At 36.7% G+C, this 17,978-nt stretch overlaps 1 protein-coding gene across 2 annotated transcripts in view; it reads left to right on the forward strand.

The window, feature by feature from the left end:
- Positions 1–17,447, forward strand: part of ZNF292 (zinc finger protein 292) — a 60,811-nt gene extending 43,364 nt beyond the window's left edge. Inside the window, exons 5-8 of one of the 2 annotated variants that reach the window (XM_084623876.1) lie at positions 823–1,025; positions 2,987–3,123; positions 4,841–4,982; positions 9,311–17,447. In XM_084623876.1, the coding sequence (XP_084480002.1) occupies positions 823–1,025; positions 2,987–3,123; positions 4,841–4,982; positions 9,311–16,522 (7,694 nt within the window). In that variant the 3' untranslated portion in view covers positions 16,523–17,447. Of the gene's footprint in view, positions 1–822; positions 1,026–2,986; positions 3,124–4,840; positions 4,983–9,310 lie in introns of those variants that run through there. The other variant, XM_084623877.1, reaches the window with a different exon arrangement.
- Positions 17,448–17,978: the final 531 nt, after the last annotated feature.

A 17,978-nucleotide genomic window follows, 5' to 3' on the forward strand; every position in this document is an offset into this window, starting at 1 on the left:
AAGGTGCCACAAGTACTCCTTTCCTCTCTCTGTAATCCCAGAAGACTTTGATAATGTTCCAGAATTTTAGAACAATAGGTAGCTGTCAAGACCATTCCTGTGAAACTGGCTTGTCAACCTTGAACCCTTCCTATTCTTAAATAACTTGCTGCAGTATGCCTGTAAACTAAAACTAAATGCTTAAAGAACTGCATCTCTGAAATGTGGTATTGTGAAAACTTACTATTGCCAAGAACATTTGCGCCAAAAAGTTACAAGACTGGGTAAAATATAATTTTGTTTATTTAAGGAGCATATGCATATGATTAATGCTACACTTTCCTAATTGTCAACTTCATACTTTAAAATACACATCCCATTTTGGAAATAAAGTGGACTGATTAAAAATTAGAGATGGGTAGAAAATAGAATATATAGATTCATTCTTAATTATGAACACTCAACCAACATTTTCATTTCCTTGAACAAGTCATTAGAGGACGTTTTAGCTAGATGACGAAGTATGTTATTGGTGGCAGAATGCTAATAGAAAATACAAGCTTTTAGTTCCAAATGCATTTCAGTTTATTAATTTTGAGAAATTCTTTAACCTCTTTGAGAATGTTTTAGATTTCCTGCCTGAAATGTAGTGAGATCAGTGACTGGTTAAATGAACAGTACAAAAGCAAGGTATTAGAAAAAATGTTTTTTCCAGTGCTCCCTATCTTTTGTGCCCTTTTACTGTTTAAATGTTACATATGAATATGATTAAATTCCATCTGTTAACTGCATAACACTTCATGAAATATTTATATGTAACGTTTTGTCTTGTTTTTCTTTAAGTGAATGAATTTTTAGTGTTTGAAGGCCCCATTCTGCTGGATATGCGTATTAAGCATCTAATGAAAGCAAAGCAACTGACTCAAGCAACTTCCCTGGCAAAGCTGTGCTCTGACCACCCAGAAATCAGCACCAAAGGCAATTTTAAGCAAACCTACCTGGTCTGTCTTTGTTCAGGATCACCAAATGAAAAGCTAATGGAGGAGGTGAGTAAACATTACTTTTAGTTTGTGATTTTTTTTTTCTAAGGGAACGGCAGAATTTATGATTACATTGGCTTTCCTATAGAAAAGAAGTCCCTTGCTTAAAAACAGTATATAAAACGTAGTATGCAACTTGGTATTTTTTTTTATTTTTTTTTAATAGAAAGAAATATGGTCGTAAGGCTAGCATACAGATTCAGTTCCAGGCTCTGCCACAGCTTTCCTGTGTGTGAATGCACAAGATACTCGAACTCTCTGTTCTTCAGTTCCCATCTGTAAAATGGGGAAAATGATAATCACTTTTTTCCATCCTTTTTCTTGTATGTTTTAATTGTAAGCTCTTCAGAGATGAGACTGTTTCTTATTGTGTTTCTGTATAATACTTAGTACAGCAGGGCTTCGATCTCAGTTAGGCCCCTCTGTTTCTCATTTATAAATTATGATAATGAAGAGGCCATGTTCGTTTTTGTAATGTATGACAGGAATATATACTTTACTCATTAGAATACCTGCAGTTACTTAATTTTTAAACTTGTATTTTCCATCCTGCTGGCCAATTTTGGTAATGGTTCTGCAGTTGTGAGTATATGTATTTTAGTAGTGTTCACTAGGCTTTAACTCACTTGAGTGAAGTGACTATTCACAAGTAAAGTCACTTGTGGAACAGTTTTACCTGGTACTTACAAGGATTACAGTAAAATGATTACATCTGGCCCCTTTTTTAAATATTATTTGTTTCAATTATCTTTGATTATATGTCATGTTAGTCTTCTGTTTCAAAATCTTTACAATTTTCTTGCATCTCTTCCTTCACATTTTCTTCTAGTCGCTTACTATTGGTTTTAAATTCCCTTTTTAAAAAAACAAAACAAAAAACCGTACAAATTTATGCAAAATTCATTATAACTAGAATAATAAGTTGTAAATCTTCAGAGAAACAATTTGTATTATGACTTACTGTAAACGTCTGTCAGATAAATATTTCACAGTCGTGTTCCTTTAAAACCTTATTCCAAGTTTAACACTGGGTTATTTACAAGTTATCAAAAGTTCTTTCAGTGACCTGTCCTTTATTATAGGCATGGCTGGTTGCACCGCCTATTATTAAGGTTGTCTGTGAGACCTGCTGTCTGTTACTTATATGCCAAATCTTAACCATTTGGGCTGAAATTTTCTATGCTGGGTGTCTGTCTCAGGCTGACATTTTTTGGAAGATGTTAGCCAAAACTATTCAACCATTTTCATAGGAGGTAAACATTATTAGTCTATAACCGCCAGCTTTAAATAATAAAAATACCAAAAAGAATGTAACAAATCTGCTAGGAAAACATTCAGTTGATCTACCGTCAGTAAACAGGTTATTTTGTCCCTTTTATCTTTGATTTTATGGAAGATATAGTGATACTCCTATATTAACCTTCACGTCCTTTCATGATCGATGCTCCTGTTTAAAGCAGCAATAACATCGCTGATTTTAGTAAGTTGAGTGGGATGGGGAATTTGAGTTAATAGTAAATAAATCTTTTTGTATAGCAGTCAGGCTGTAATATAAAGTTTATTAAAACAACTCATTAATTATACTATATGTATGGAAAGAGAGAGACACATTATTGTTAGTATATGTGTAGTTTTATATATAATATGAATAATGTGCTTTAAGATCTTTGGATGAATGGTACTATAGACACGTAAACATTAAGTCTTACAGTATCTTTCAGGTACATGCTTATAACCATTTTACTGGTGTGCAACTTTCCTTTTACTTGTGGCAGATCCAGTATTTGACAAGCTTGTTCTATCCAGAAGCTCTTGAATTGCTTTAAGTAATTAATTGAAAAATAAAAAGTTTGAAAATGTTAAGGAAATTCCTTATTCCTACTTTCCCACAGAGCACCATATTATCACATGCTTGAAAAGAAAACCATTTAGTCAGTCTTCAGTGATCTTGTATTTTTCCTCTCCAGATCACAGCAGTAGATTGCAAAGATGCCCTGGAAATGATCTGTAACCTAGAGTCTGATGGAGATGAAAAAAGTGCTCTAATTTTATGTGCAGCATTTTTATCTCGTCAGCTACAGCAAGGAGAGATGTACTGTGCCTGGTGAGTTAGGATTTCTTCTTCTTTGTTTCTAAGAGTGAAACTGGATCATTTAGCACTTTAAAAATCTATTGGAAGGAGTAGGGCTTGTCAGCCTTTTCTGAAAAAGCAAAAGAAAAAGCTTAATATAAAATTAATGCTTTTCTAATAACCCATAATAATTAACATCATTACCTTACAATTCTTTGTTTCAAAAGCCATATTGTGGATCAGGCATCAGCAGATGATGTGAGTGCTGAGTCACTTCACTTGACAATAAATTAACTGTGTTACATTGTGGAAACAAATAATTTTACATCTGTTAGGCAGGTCGTCGACACTGTAATGAAAACTGTCTCAATTTTAGACAACAATTCTGTTGTCTGGAAGAGCACTTTTCACATAAGTCACCTACTTCTTTCTGCCTATATTAAAAAATGCAGTATTCATTTCATGTGAAAACCTTCCAGCAAGATCTCTCCACAGTCGGATTGAAGCCACATGCTAGTTTAGCAGCATTTGGTAGTTAAAACAAGTTTTCACTGGGCATCCAGGACAACGGGCAGGTCTCATTGGGAGGCAGCTGACCCTCTAGAACTTTAACTTTAGTCTGGTAAAATTGGTAATTTTTCTGGTTTGGTCCCAGTCCTCCTCCGGGATTTGCTAGTGCTGACTCCTATATCTATGTGACGTATCATTTGAAAATAATGGGACATGGAAGAGCGCAGGGCTTTGCAGTAACGGATCCTGCTGTAGGCTTGGGGCCAATCTTTGTGTATCATTCCACTGGTTATCTAAAACACTCTTGCCATTTACACCTTCAGATTTGATGTTTTCTACTTTATTTTGTTATGAAGAAGCAGTCTGGCCTCCATATTTTTACTTAGATTGTTACGCTTACACTTTTAATTAACTTTATAATGCTAGCTTTCAGAGTAATTGAATATAATAAAGAAATAATGTGTACATAAAGTCTATGCATTAACATAGAATCATGAATATGTAGGGCTGGAAGGGACCGCAAGAGGTCATCTAGTCCATCCACCCATGCCGAGGCAGGATTAGATATACCTAAACCATCCCGACAGGTATTTGTCTAACTTGTTCTTAAAAACCTCCTTTGGCAACCTGTTCCATTACTTAACTACCATTATAGTTAGAAAGTTTTTCCTAATATCTAACCAAAATCTCCCTTGCTGCAGATTAGGCCCATTATTTCTTGTCCGACGTTCAGTGGACATGGAGAGCAATTGATCACACTTTTCTTTATAACAGCCCTTAACATATTTGAAGACTTAACCAGGTTCCCTCTGTCATCTTTTCTCAAGACTAAACATAGGTTAAAAAACCAGGGTTTCTTCATAGTTCAGGTTTTCTAAACCTTTTATCATTTTGGTTGTTCTCCTCTGGACTCTCTCCAGTTTGTCAACATCTTTCTTCAAATGTGGCACCCAAAACTGGACACAGTTTTCCTGCTGAGGCCTCACCAGTGTTAAGTAGAGCAGAGCAATTACCTCCTGTGTCTTACATCTGATACTCCTATTAATACACCCCAGAACAGATGAACCATGATCTTCTATAAAAGAAAGTATGAATTGTTAGGTTTTTTTAGAGAGGCAGCATAAATCCTGTTTCCATCCTTCATAGTTTTTTAAAAGAACTCCAAATTGATCAAATATAGTGGTTGTGTTAGTGCTGCCATTTATATTTTATTCTGTCTTTTAAAACTCTCTATTTCCAGGGAATTGACTCTCTTCTGGAGCAAACTGCAGCAAAGGGTAGAGCCTTCTGTACAAGTGTATCTAGAGAGGTGTCGTCAACTTTCGGTGTTAACTAAGACGGTTTATCATATATTCTTCCTGATTAAAGTAATTAATTCAGAGGTAAGGATACTCTAGAAGATGAATTTTCATGGCCTTTTGAATGGAACATCAGATCAGGATTTGAAAATTTTCTGGATATCTGTTCGGAAGTACATTAAACCTTCGAGACCTAAGCCTTGCCTACTTATGCAAGTTGTGCCGATTTAAGTAAATCGGTTTATAAACTGATGCAATTACATCACTGCATCCCCCTTTTGGTAGACTTTCTTAAATCATTTGGTAAGGAATTCACTTAAGATGAAGCAATGTAAGACACTCTTAAATTTACTTAAGAATGTCCACACAAAGGGTTGCAGTAACTAAACTGATTAAATTTATTACAACTTTTCATTGGAGACATGAGGGGGAATAGATGTTGCAACTCAGCAGCTGGGAGACAGGAGAGCTATAGCTGAGGGATAGTCTCCTGTAACATTATTCTACGCTCCAAATAGCTTGACAAGTTACTTTAGTGAAGAGAGGAATGTAATGACCTGATATTCTTTATGCTTCAAATATTAATGAAAATAAAATGGGAAAGAAAAAGATTTGAGGAGGAAAATTTGAGACTTTCTCTTAATGTTTTAAACAAGCTGGAAAAGGCAAAAAACAACTTTGTTGTTGCTTTATGATTCACCATTAAGGGTATGATTTTTGCTTTGAGGGGTAAGTTATGACTTGACTTTGAAGTATTTTACTTTTTATGGATTTAGAACTGATTCTGTATCCTAAACTCAATCTGTGTATCTCAGTTAATCTTGTATGTAGGGTCACCCATTGCTCCAAGTCTCCCCAACATCTTGCTTGTATTATTTAATGTTAATCACTTTAAGTCTTGTCTTCCCTTGAGTTGTTTGTTCTGTAGGCTTTGGATCCATAGATAATTGTTTTAAGAGGAAAAACAAGTTGTTTTCGGTTAGTATATCCGGTGGGACTATACTCACTTGTCCTCCACTTCTTCCTTCATTTGAGTTAATTTACTTTTTAAATTTGGATTGAGTAGAAACAACTGGTTGCATGAAGAGTTGTGGTCCAGACCTTGAGCCATGTGCATTATATGCCTAATGGTTTTCTTAAAAACAGGAAGTCTTCACTGAAGGAGCTATGAATCATTCTCCCTGATAGTAGAAATTTAAGACTTAGGAATAGGACTGTTTATTCATAAATACTATAGCCTTTCTTCTCATTTACACTCTTTGGCAGTGTAGAGGGACCTTAAAGTGAATATAAATGTAACAGAATTATACAAATGTGGGGCTGGAAGAGACCTTGAGAAATCATCAAGTCCAGCCCCTGTGCTGAGGAAGGAGTAAGTAAACCTAAACCATCCCTGACAAGTGTTTATCCAGCCTGTTCTTAAAAACCTCAAATGCTGGGGATTCCACAGCATCTCTTGGAAGCCTATTCCAGAGCTTAATTAGCCTGATGGTTAGAAAGTTTCTAATAGCTAACCTAAATCTCCCTTGCTGCAAATTAAGCCTATTACTATTACTTGTCCTACCTTCAGTGGATATGGAGAACAATTGATCATCATCCTCTTTATCACAGCCCTTAACATATTTGAAGACTGTTATCAGGTCCCTCCTGAGTCTTCTTTTCTCAAGACTAAACATGCCGAGTTTTTTTTAAACATTTCCTCGTAAGTCAGATTTTCTAAATCTTTTGTCATTTTTGTTGCTCTCCTTTGGACCCTCTCTAGTTTGTCCACATCTTTCCTAAAGTTTGGCTCCCAGAACTGGACACAGTACTCCAGCTAAGGCCTCACCAGTGCCAAGTTGAGCAGGACAATTACCTCTTGTGTCTTGCATATAACACTCCTATTAATACACCCTAGAACGATATTAGCCTTTTTTGCAATTACATCATATTGTTGACTCATATTCAATTTGTGATCCACTATAACCTCCAGATCCTTCTCAGCAGTATAACTACCTAGTCAGTTATTCCCCGTTTTGTGGTTGTGCATGGGATTTTTCGTTCAAGTGAAGTACTTTGCCCCAGGCTATTGAATTTCTTGTTGAACTCAGACCAATTCTTCAATTTGTCAGTTTTGTTTTTAATTCTAATCCTTTCCTCCAAAGTACTAGCACGCCTCCCCAGGTTGGTGTCATCTACAAATTTCCACTCCATTATCCAAGTCATTAATGTAAATATTGGATAGTACTGGACCCAAAACTGATGCCTGCAGGGCCCCACTACATATGCCCTTCCATATTTCATAAGTTCTCAAAGATAATTGCTAATGGTTCAGATTGTTTCAGCTATTTCCTTAAGTTCCCTAGGATGAATTTCATGACTTGAATACCTCTAACTTACCTAAATATTCTGTAACTTGTTCTTTCCCACTTTTGGCTTGCATTCCTTTTCCCTTGTTGTTCATATTAATTGTGTTGAGAATTTGGTCAACATTAACCTTTTCAGTGAAGATTGAAGAAAATAGGCCTTAAACACCTCAGCTTTCCTGATGTTATCAGTTATTAGCTCTCCTTCCTTGCGAAGTAGAAGACTTACACTTTCCTTCGTCTTTCTTTTCCTCCTAATGTACTTGAAGAACCTCTTCTAATTGCCTTTTATGTCCCTTGCTAGGTGTAACTCATTTTGGTCCTTCACTTTTTTGATTTTGTCCCTACATGCTTGTTCCTTTCTTTGGCACTCCTCCTTAGCAATTTGTCCATGTTTTATAGGATTCCTTTTTGATTCAGCAGTCACTAAAGAGATCCTGATGGAGCCATGTTGGCCTCTTACTGTTTTTCCTTTGCATTAAGATAGTTTGCAGTTGTGCCTTTAATAATATCTCCTTGAGAAACACCCAGCTCTCCTGAACTCCTTTATCCCTTAGATTTTCTTCCCATGGGACCTTATGTACCAGTTCTCTTAGTTTGTCTGTTTTTTTTGTTTTTGTTTTTTTGCCATTGTGCTCTCCACTCCTTCCTTTCCTTAGAACCATGGTCACTTTCACCCAGATTACCTTCCACCTTCACAACAGGTTTTTCTGTGTTGGTCAGAATCAAGTATAAAATGACTGTCCTCCAGTTAAATCCTCCACTTTCTGAAACATAAAGTTGCCCCCAATACTTTGCAATAACTTTTATTGGAAATGTTGTGTTTGCTGTATTACTTTTCCAACAGTTGTCCAGGTAGTTAAAATCCCCCATTACTACCCAGTCTTGTGCTTTGGATATTTGTGGTCTTTGTTCAAGAAATGCCTCATCCACCTTCTCTTTCTAATTTGGTAGTTTATAGTAGATCCCTACCAGGATGTCAGCCTTAATTTTTACCCATTTTATCTTTAGCCAGAGACTTTCAACTGGTCTGCCACTCACCTGATTCTCTCTCTCTCTCTCTCTCTCTCTTCCCCCAACAAGTGTATACATTCTTGATATATAATGCAGCACCTCTTCCCTTTTTACCCTGCCTGTCCTTGAATAAGCTATACCCCTCTATACCAATAGTCTAGTCATGAGACTTATCCCACCAAATCTCTGCCAGGGTGGTGTAAAGTGGCCTTAGTGTAAATGAGAATCAGGGTCCACTTTTCTAGAAAAAATTACCCACAGATGACCTTTTAGACACTTAGGTGAAACACTTAACTAATATATTAAATATATATATGAAAAATATATTAGTAATCAGAATGAAACCTTGTGTTCTCAGTTTAAGATCAAGGTGGCTTTATAACTGTTATGGTAGTCCCTTCAAAAGTTTTATATCTTAAATAAAAGATTTAACTATTTTGGTGCTGTGTGTACTGCTATAACTAGTGTAAGTAGGAAGGCTAGAAGAATTACTGATTACCACACTTACCTTCTGCTTCTGTGACCCCAGAGTTCAAGTCCTAAGTTGAAGATCCTAAGTGAAATGAATCTGATATCAACTGAGTCCCTCTCAAAACTATAACATATAATTTGTCATAATTAGACACTTTTATTTGGGAAAGGCCCAGTAGTTCATTAGTACAAAGGCTGAACTACTGTACTGTACTACTGAACACACTCCTAAAATAAGTGATCCTAACAGGGCAACATGGGGGAGCCTTCTGCATCTTTCACTTGTGTGTGAATTTTAAAAAGGCTGGTGTTCAAGTTCCTTCTCCAGGCTGGAGACCAAGTAGCCCAAGCAAAGCACAATGCTCAGGGCTTTATTTCATTGTGGTGCACAGTTCTACAGTGTGAGCTATTAAGCTATCATTTTTTTTAAACTTAAAATGTGAATAATAAACACCTTATTGTGATTTGTCTTTTTACAATTTCTTGAAATTCAGGATTGAACAATGAAAATTATGTTGTATTAACAAATGCAGAAACAGTTCTAGTAAAATGACTTTTAAAATTTGTCTTTGTACATTGCAGATTGAAGCTGCTGGACTTGCAACCTGCATTGAACTATGTGTGAAAGCACTGCGCTTGGAATCCAGTGAAAACACAGATGTCAAGATATCCATTTGCAAGACTATCTCCTGTTTGTTGCCAGATGATTTGGAGGTTAAACGTGCTTGTCAATTGAGTGAATTTCTTCTTGAGCCAACTGTGGATGCATACTATGCTGTTGAAATGCTGTATAATCAGCCTGACCAGAAATATGATGAAGAGAATCTTCCAATACCAAATTCATTGCGCTGTGAGCTCTTGCTTGTATTGAAAACTCAGTGGCCTTTTGATCCAGAATTCTGGGACTGGAAAACTCTGAAACGTCAGTGTCTTGCATTGATGGGAGAGGAGGCATCCATTGTATCTTCGATAGATGAGTTGAATGACAGTGAAGTATATGAGAAGGTCGAAGACTGCCAAGAGGAGAATAAAGAAACTTCTCTGAATGGTCTTGCTGGCAATTTTGATGAAGCTACAAGCCTGCTTAAAGGCATAAGAGATGAAAAGCAGAAAAAGAGAGAAATTAAAAAACTGAGAGAGAGGGGATTCATATCCGCTAGGTTTAGGAACTGGCAAGCCTACATGCAGTATTGCGTGTTATGTGACAAAGAATTCCTTGGTCATAGAATAGTTAGGCATGCACAGAAACACTATAAAGATGGAATTTACAGTTGCCCTATATGTGCACACAATTTTAATTCTAAAGAAACCTTTGTTCCTCATGTAACTCTACATGTTAAGAAGTCTAGTAAAGAGAGACTGGCTGCTATGAAACCACTGAGAAGATTGGGAAGACCTCCTAAAATAGCAACCGCCAGTGAAAATCAGAAGGCTGATGCCATATCCAAGCAGGAACAACGACCCATTAAAAAGAATAGTCTTTACTCAGCAGACTTCATAGTGTTCAATGATAACGATGGTTCAGATGATGAAAATGATGACAAAGATAAACCTTATGTACCAGAGATACTACCGGTTCAAAAACCATTGCCTGTTAATGAATTCACTTGTCCGGTAACGTTTTGTAAAAAAGGTTTTAAATACTTTAAAAATTTGATTGCACATGCAAAGGGGCATAAAGATAATGAAGAAGCAAAACGTTTTCTTGAAATGCAAAGCAAAAAAGTGATTTGCCAGTACTGTAGACGACATTTTGTAAGTGTTACTCACCTCAATGATCACTTACAAATGCACTGTGGCAGCAAGCCCTACATCTGCATACAGATGAAATGTAAGGCAGGTTTTAACAGTTATGCTGAGCTGTTAACTCATAGAAAAGAACATCAAGTCTTTAGAGCAAAGTGTATGTTTCCTAAATGTGGCAGAGTGTTTTCAGAAGCATATTTGCTCTATGATCATGAAGCACAACACTATAATACCTATACCTGCAAATTCACAGGCTGTGGAAAAGTTTACCGTTCTCAGAATGAACTAGAAAAACACGGTGAAGATCATAATAAGCAACCTGAAAAAGTGTTAGAGATTGAAGGCCAGACTAATCAAACTGATCTCATTCAGTCTTCAAAAGCTAATGAAAACCCTGAAGGGGTCACTGTAAAAAAGGAATTGGTCTCTCCTCTAGACAATAACACAAGTAACTTTACTGAAGCAGAAAATAATGTGTGGGATCAAATCAAAGTAGAATCAGTTGGGACAGAGAGAGCAAATAAATCAGCCAGCATACTGAGGCAAGCTGATTCCCTATCTGTTGATGGTTTGGAGCACTCTGTCACTGGTCTGGTAAAGAAGGAAGCAACAATTAGAATCAGCAATATCAGGATGCCTGTTCTTAGCCAGAAGGTCCGGGATAACTTTGTAAGAAGAGGAAAGTTAGCTTCTGCAGGCAGTAAAATAGATACCAGTAAACCTGTAGTCCGTCAGTTGTGTTCAGCAGCAGAAGATTCTTGCAGTGATCCTTGTCTTCCAGTCCTCCAGGGAAGAAAGGAGGACGATTGTTTCGGTCAGTCCCAGAATATTCAAAACATTTCTGTAAATTCAGACACACCAAAAACAGAAGCTCTTGCATCAAAAAGCCTAGAAAGACAAGTAAGTAATATGACGCCCTTCAGCATGCAGAATCAGACAGGTTATCGAAACAACTTACCCATTTCCAAACTTGAACTTCAAGACAGTATTAAGAGTGCAACTAATCCGTTTAATTTGCCCCTGAAGACATTAGAGAGTATTATATTTCTTCCATCACAGTCCAGCCTAAGCAGTTCTTTAGTTCCAGCTGTACCACCAGCAGCACCAGTTCAAAAATTTAACTGTCAAGTTGAGGGGTGTACTCGAACCTACAACTCCTCACAAAGTATTGGCAAACATATGAAGGCAGCACACCCTGATCAATACGCTGCTTTTAAAATGCAACGTAAGAATAAGAAAACCAGAAAACCCAGCAATTTGCAAAATATGCCTACTGATGGAAAGATTGTGTATTTTTTGCCATCGCAAGTGGACAACACCAATAATGCTGCTTTTACATCACAAAACAAAACCAGTGTAAATGCTACTTGCTCAAGTCAGTTGCAACATGTCTCAAATACACTTTTCCCAACCCACTTAGAAACTTTGTCTAATCCAATGATTCCTACAGTGGAAAGTGTCATAAATCCAGTCTGTATTAAAAGTGAACCTGAGAGTGTTTTATGTTCCCAAATAGAAAATCTATCCAATACGACTTTACCTTCACAATTAGAAGATCTGGCAAAAACAGTTATGCCTTTGAATATTGACAGTGGTTCAGATCCCTTTCTTCCTTTACCTGCCGAAAGCAATTCCATTTCTCTCTTTCCTTCACCAGCAGACAGTGTCCCAAATTCAGTCTTCTCGCAGCTGGAAAACAATACAAATCATTTTTCATCACAACTAGAAGGAAACACTAGTTCTGTTTTTCCAAAGGAGGAAAGTGTTGATGAACCAATCTTTTCTTCTCGAGCAAATAGTGAAAATAACTTCAGTGAAACCACCTCCCAAGTTCCAGCTTCAGAAAAGATGAAAAAAGATCGTGGACGGGGTTCAAATGGAAAAGAAAGGAAGCCAAAACATAACAAGCGAGCAAAATGGCCAGCAATAATTAGAGATGGCAAATTTATCTGTAGTAGGTGTTTCAGAGTTTTTACTAATCCCAGGTCACTTGGTGGTCACTTGTCTAAACGGTCTGTTTGTAAACCCGTTGAGGGGTCAGAAATTTCTCAAGAAGCCCTGCAGACTAATGGACAATCTTCTCTACTAGCTAGTATGATTCTTTCCTCAAATGTAGGAAACTTGCAGCAACCCCAGGAGTCTACGTTCAATCCAGAAGCATGTTTTAAAGATCCATCATTCCTACAGTTGCTTGCAGCTGAAAACCGTTCAGCTGCTTTTTTGCAGACCATGTTTCCACGGGCTAGTGTAGCTAACTTTAATACTAGTGTGAATGAGGAAGGAAATGAAATTATTAAACAAGCCTTGGAAACTGCAGGCATTCCAAGTACATTTGATAACACTGAAATGCTTCCACATATAGTTACAACTAGCTGTGTCACTGGTACGACTCAGATGAATGCAGCAGTTCTCTCCAATACAACTGTATCCCCTCTCTTGCAGACAGTATGCAACCCAAGTACCCTACTAACAAACCAAAACCGGGCCCTAAACAACAAAATTCCTTCATCGGATGACTGCAACAATTTGTCTGTTTTTGCAACCGATGATTTAATGCTAAAGACTATTGAAAATGGCTTGTGCTCTGGCTCATTTTCTAATTCTGTTGCAGCAACACAGAATTTTGCAAGTAATAGTTCACGAGTTTCAGTTATAAATAGTCCCAAGAATTCAGGATCAAGTACCTTGAATAAGAAGGGGAGCAGTGCTTCAAAGAGAAAGAAAAAAGCAGCTACTCCATTGCTTTCACCTAACTCTTCACAAAAATTAGTAGTAAATGATTTAACAGCAATGGGACTTCTAGCCAAAAGCATTGAAGGGAGTGTGCAAGTACCAACAGATAATTGTCAGTCAAACTTACTGGCAAACTGTGAGTCTCAGGTGTTGGTAGAAAATCTTACACAAAAACTAAATAATGTTGACAATCAGTTGTTCGTGCCCAGTGTCAAAGAGAACTTAAAAACTAATCTCGAGTCTCATGCGGCATTAGCTCCTTTAACAATAAAAACTGAAAATGGTGACTCCCAAATGATGACTCTGAATGCCTGTGCTCAAGGAAATTCTGATTTACAGATTTCAGAAGACAATGTTATTCAAAACTTTGAGAAAACCCTTGAAATAATTAAGACTGCTATGAATTCCCAAATATTTGAGGTAAAAAATGAAATCCAGGATGCTGTGATTGGGTCAACCAAGAATACACAAGTAAATACTACAGAAGTCCCTCCAGCAAACTGTTCACAAAATATTAAATTACCCAACCACACCCAGTTTGCAGTACGCACTAGGGATGTCATCACTGCAAAGAGTAACTCTTCTCAACCTGAAACTTCTCAAAAGGATGATGTTCAAGTGTTGGAAATTTTAGAGGGTTTGCAGAAACTGAGATTAGAAAATGATACATCCAGTCAGGTGTCTGATAGTGTGTCTCCGTGTCCTCCAGCAGATACACTAGCACCGCTGACTGTTGTTGCTGCTGTTTCAACTGAGAGTACGTCCCTGGCCCAGCCATCTTCAGAGACAAGTAATATTCAATTTAGTGACAAAGTCCACAAGCCTTTTGTGTGCCAGGACCAAGGCTGTGATTATAGTGCTATGACAAAGGATGCATTATTTAAACACTATGGCAAGGTACATCAATACACTGCAGAAATGATACTGGAAATCAAGAAGCATCAATTGAAGTATGCTCCATTTAAATGTGTTGTAACTACCTGTCCAAAAACATTTACAAGAAATTCGAATCTCCGAGCACATTGTCAGCTGGTGCATCACTTCACAACAGAAGAAATGGTAAAATTAAAAATAAAAAGACCTTATGGAAAACGATCTCATAATGAAGCTGTAAACATAACCCAACGACCTGCTGAAATAAAAAGTCTGCAGACTCTAATGAAAAGTAAAAACGAACCTCGGTTGGTTAAAGGAATTGAAGTAAAGAAGGAGGCTGTCATACAACCTGTGAAAATCCCAGAAAAGCTAATCCCAGAAAAAAAAAATCCTGAAAAACTGGAAAAACCTCCACAGGTACTTACTGTTCCTCCAGAGCAATATAATGCAGTGTCTTTCAGTAATGTACAGATACAGCCAAAAGTACGCAAAATTAGGAGGCATCGGAAAGAGAAAGAAGAAAGAAAACGCAGGAAACCAGTAACCAAATCTCTTGAGTTTCCTACTAGATATAGTCCTTACAGACCATACCGATGTGTCCATCAAGGCTGTTTTGCAGCTTTTACAATACAGCAAAACCTGATTCTTCATTACCAGGCTGTTCACAAATCAGATTTGCCTGCCTTCCCTGTGGAGGTTGAAGAAGAAAGTGAGCCAAGTAAAGAAGAATGTGATGAAACTGAAACCAAACAGACTGTGAAAGAATTCAGGTGTGAAGTGAGTGACTGCTCGAGAATATTTCAAGAGGTTACTAGTCTGATACAGCATTATATGAAGCTTCATGACATGACTCCTGAGGAAATCGGAAGCATGAAATCAGCCCTGGATATTGGAAGATTTCCATGTGATCAATCTCAGTGTAAATCTTCATTTACAGCCTATTTTAATTATATTCTACATCTTGAGACAGATCATGGGATTAAGATAAGGCCAAACAAAGTAGAAGAAGATGGCATATACAAGTGTGATTGTGAGGGTTGTGATCGTATGTATGCAACTAGATCAAACCTTCTAAGACACATTTTTAATAAACATAATGATAAGCATAAAGATCACTTAATAAGACCCAGGCGATTAACACCAGGTCAGGAAAATATTTCCAGCAAGGCAAACCAAGAGAAGCCAATAAAGTCTAAACATAGAGGACTGAAACACAATAGGTCAGGAAAGGAAGGAAACAGATTGTCGATAAAGACCAAACGAAAGAAAAATGTTAATTTGGAAAGCAAGAATACAAAAGGTGGGCAGATTCAAGAAAACAAGGATTATTCCCTGAAACGTGGAAAACATGTGTATTCGATAAAGGCTATAAATGATGCCTTATCTGAATGTACAAGCAGATTTGTAACACAGTATCCTTGTATGATAAAAGGATGTTCCTCAGTTGTTACAAGTGAGAGTAATATAATTAGACATTATAAATGTCATAAGTTATCTAAGGCATTTACTTCACAACACAGAAATCTTCTTATTGTCTCAAAAAAACACTCTGTCTCGCAAGTAAAGGAAGCATCCTCTGAACAAGAGGAAGCTAATAAAAAAAGTGATGTGAAAGAGTCTGATCCATGTTTGCCAGAGAGCAGTGATGATTTGAGTAGCTCTGCGTTACCACAGAGTGAAATTGAAAAAGGTGAAAAAGATGAAGTAGATGAACTGACAGAACTCTTCATTACTAAACTGATTAATGAGGATTGCACATGTGCTGAAAATCCAGCTAAGACCTCTTCCTGTGTAGATAGTAACTTTCAAGAATCTGTCTCCTGCCACTCAGAAAAGCAAAAATCTAATAATTTAAAGAGAGCAAATAAAGAAAAAAACCTCTCTCAGAATAAAAAGAGAAGACTTGAGAAACCTGAAGAAGTACTGGCAGTTGAATTAAGTGGCATGCGTAGAGAGGAAGAGACTGCTGTTGCTATTCAGACTGCTGAAGAGCAGCCCACAACTTTCGATTGGAGCTCATTTAAGCCTATGGGATTTGAAGTATCATTCCTCAAGTTCCTCGAAGAGTCCGCTGTGAAGCAAAAGAAAAATGCTGAGAGAGACTACCATAGCAGTGGAACCAAAAAAGGGTCTAATTCAAACTCAAAAAAATCCAATGAAAAGACCTCGTTGGCAAGTAGCAATGTTACATGGTCCTGTTCTGAAAGTGAAACCCTTGTACAGTTTGCCAACCCATCACAACTTCAGTGTAGTGATAAAGTAAAAATAGTTTTAGACAAGACTCTTAAAGACTGCACTGAGCTTGTGTTGAAGCAACTTCAGGAAATGAAACCTACTGTCAGTCTCAAAAAACTTGAAGGACATTGGGAGGATGATCCAGCAGCTACAGTTGCAAAAGAAATTCTTGTGGGTAATGAGGAAGGGGAATCACATTACTGATAACTGTGTTTTAAACATGACCTGTAATACATTTTTATTTTGAATAGGAAGCCATCAAGCATGCTAGTAATTGTGAAGCTTTTTTATTTTGTTGAAGTGATTTAACCTAGCAGAAACATGACATTAGTCATGTAAATTTCTTATTTGTTTTTATCCCTATGGGACTTGAGGAACAGAATCATTGCTTCAGTTTTGTAAATAGTTATCAGAACTTCAACTTTCTATCAAATTGTCCTTTCCATTAACTAAATCTTTGTGAATTGTCTGTGATTGGTATCTTTCACCAGGTCACTTCCCATGTATAACAGTACTCTTTATTTGTAGATACATTTTTTGTATATATTTATTATTGTAAATCATTTGCTGCCACCAGCAGTCTGTAAGTCTAAACTATTAAATGACACATTTATATTCGGAATTTTAATTTGTAACTGAGCGATCAAGTTTTTAAAATTGTCCGTTAATCGTTTTAAATTAAGAACTTTTTGAACTAAACCTAGATAAGTATGCCATATCCAGTTTATTTTGCTTAAAGCATTTATTTACAGGAAAGGAGCTGGATAAGATCACATTTCATATGTTCAACACATACTGACAGTTCTCATTTTTTGTAAATTTTAACATCCATTATCTTTGGATGGTATTCATATGTAGTTAAGTCATAAATTTAAATAGTTTTCCTATAACTACATTTTTCATTGCTTTTAATTGGATACAAAGCTATTATGATTCCATAATACAATGGAAATGTGAATAAAAATAGTTTGCTACATTGGAGATTTTAAACAGCATTTGGTATTGAAGAACCTGTTGTGAATGTGATAGAAAATTAGTAGTGTGGAGCAGTGTATATATTTGAGGTGGTGATTTGTGAAGTAGCCCAGTATTGCCTTAAATAAAATCACATTTCATTTCTTGTTTTATACATGTGATCTTATGAAGGTTATTTTTGTTTCTATAACTTAGATTGATGTATAGTTTAATTTTTTTGTTTAAAAAAATGCTACTTCAGAAACAGTGGGATTTGGGGGAGGTTTGGTTGTTTTTTTTAAATAATGGCTTTATAAACAGGTTTATTTTGACCATACCAGTGTGGTATCTATCTATAAATGAGTCCTCATGCCATGACATTTAAAACTGAATAAGTGGAGCACTTTCTAAAAAGAAAGGTGGAGATTGTAAACTTAGAGACAAAATATCTGTACTCTATAGATGGCATTGGTTCCCTCTGTACTCGCCTTTCCTCTTGCTGACTGTTTTTGGCAACTGTTTTGCCTACTCCATATTTCCACACTGGAATGAGCCTTGGAAGCAGTGCCACTTGTCATAACTGGGATTTGTGAGATCGCTCTTTATGCTGCTAACTGCAGTAACAAGTATCTAATTTATTTAGTAACCAAAACAGTAAATACATTAGTGGGAGCTGTCACTATCCAAGAAAACGTAAAATGTTTTA

Source organism: Lepidochelys olivacea, assembly GCF_965140295.1.
Source record: "Lepidochelys olivacea isolate rLepOli2 genome assembly, chromosome: 3".
Lineage (NCBI taxonomy): Eukaryota > Metazoa > Chordata > Testudines > Cheloniidae > Lepidochelys > Lepidochelys olivacea.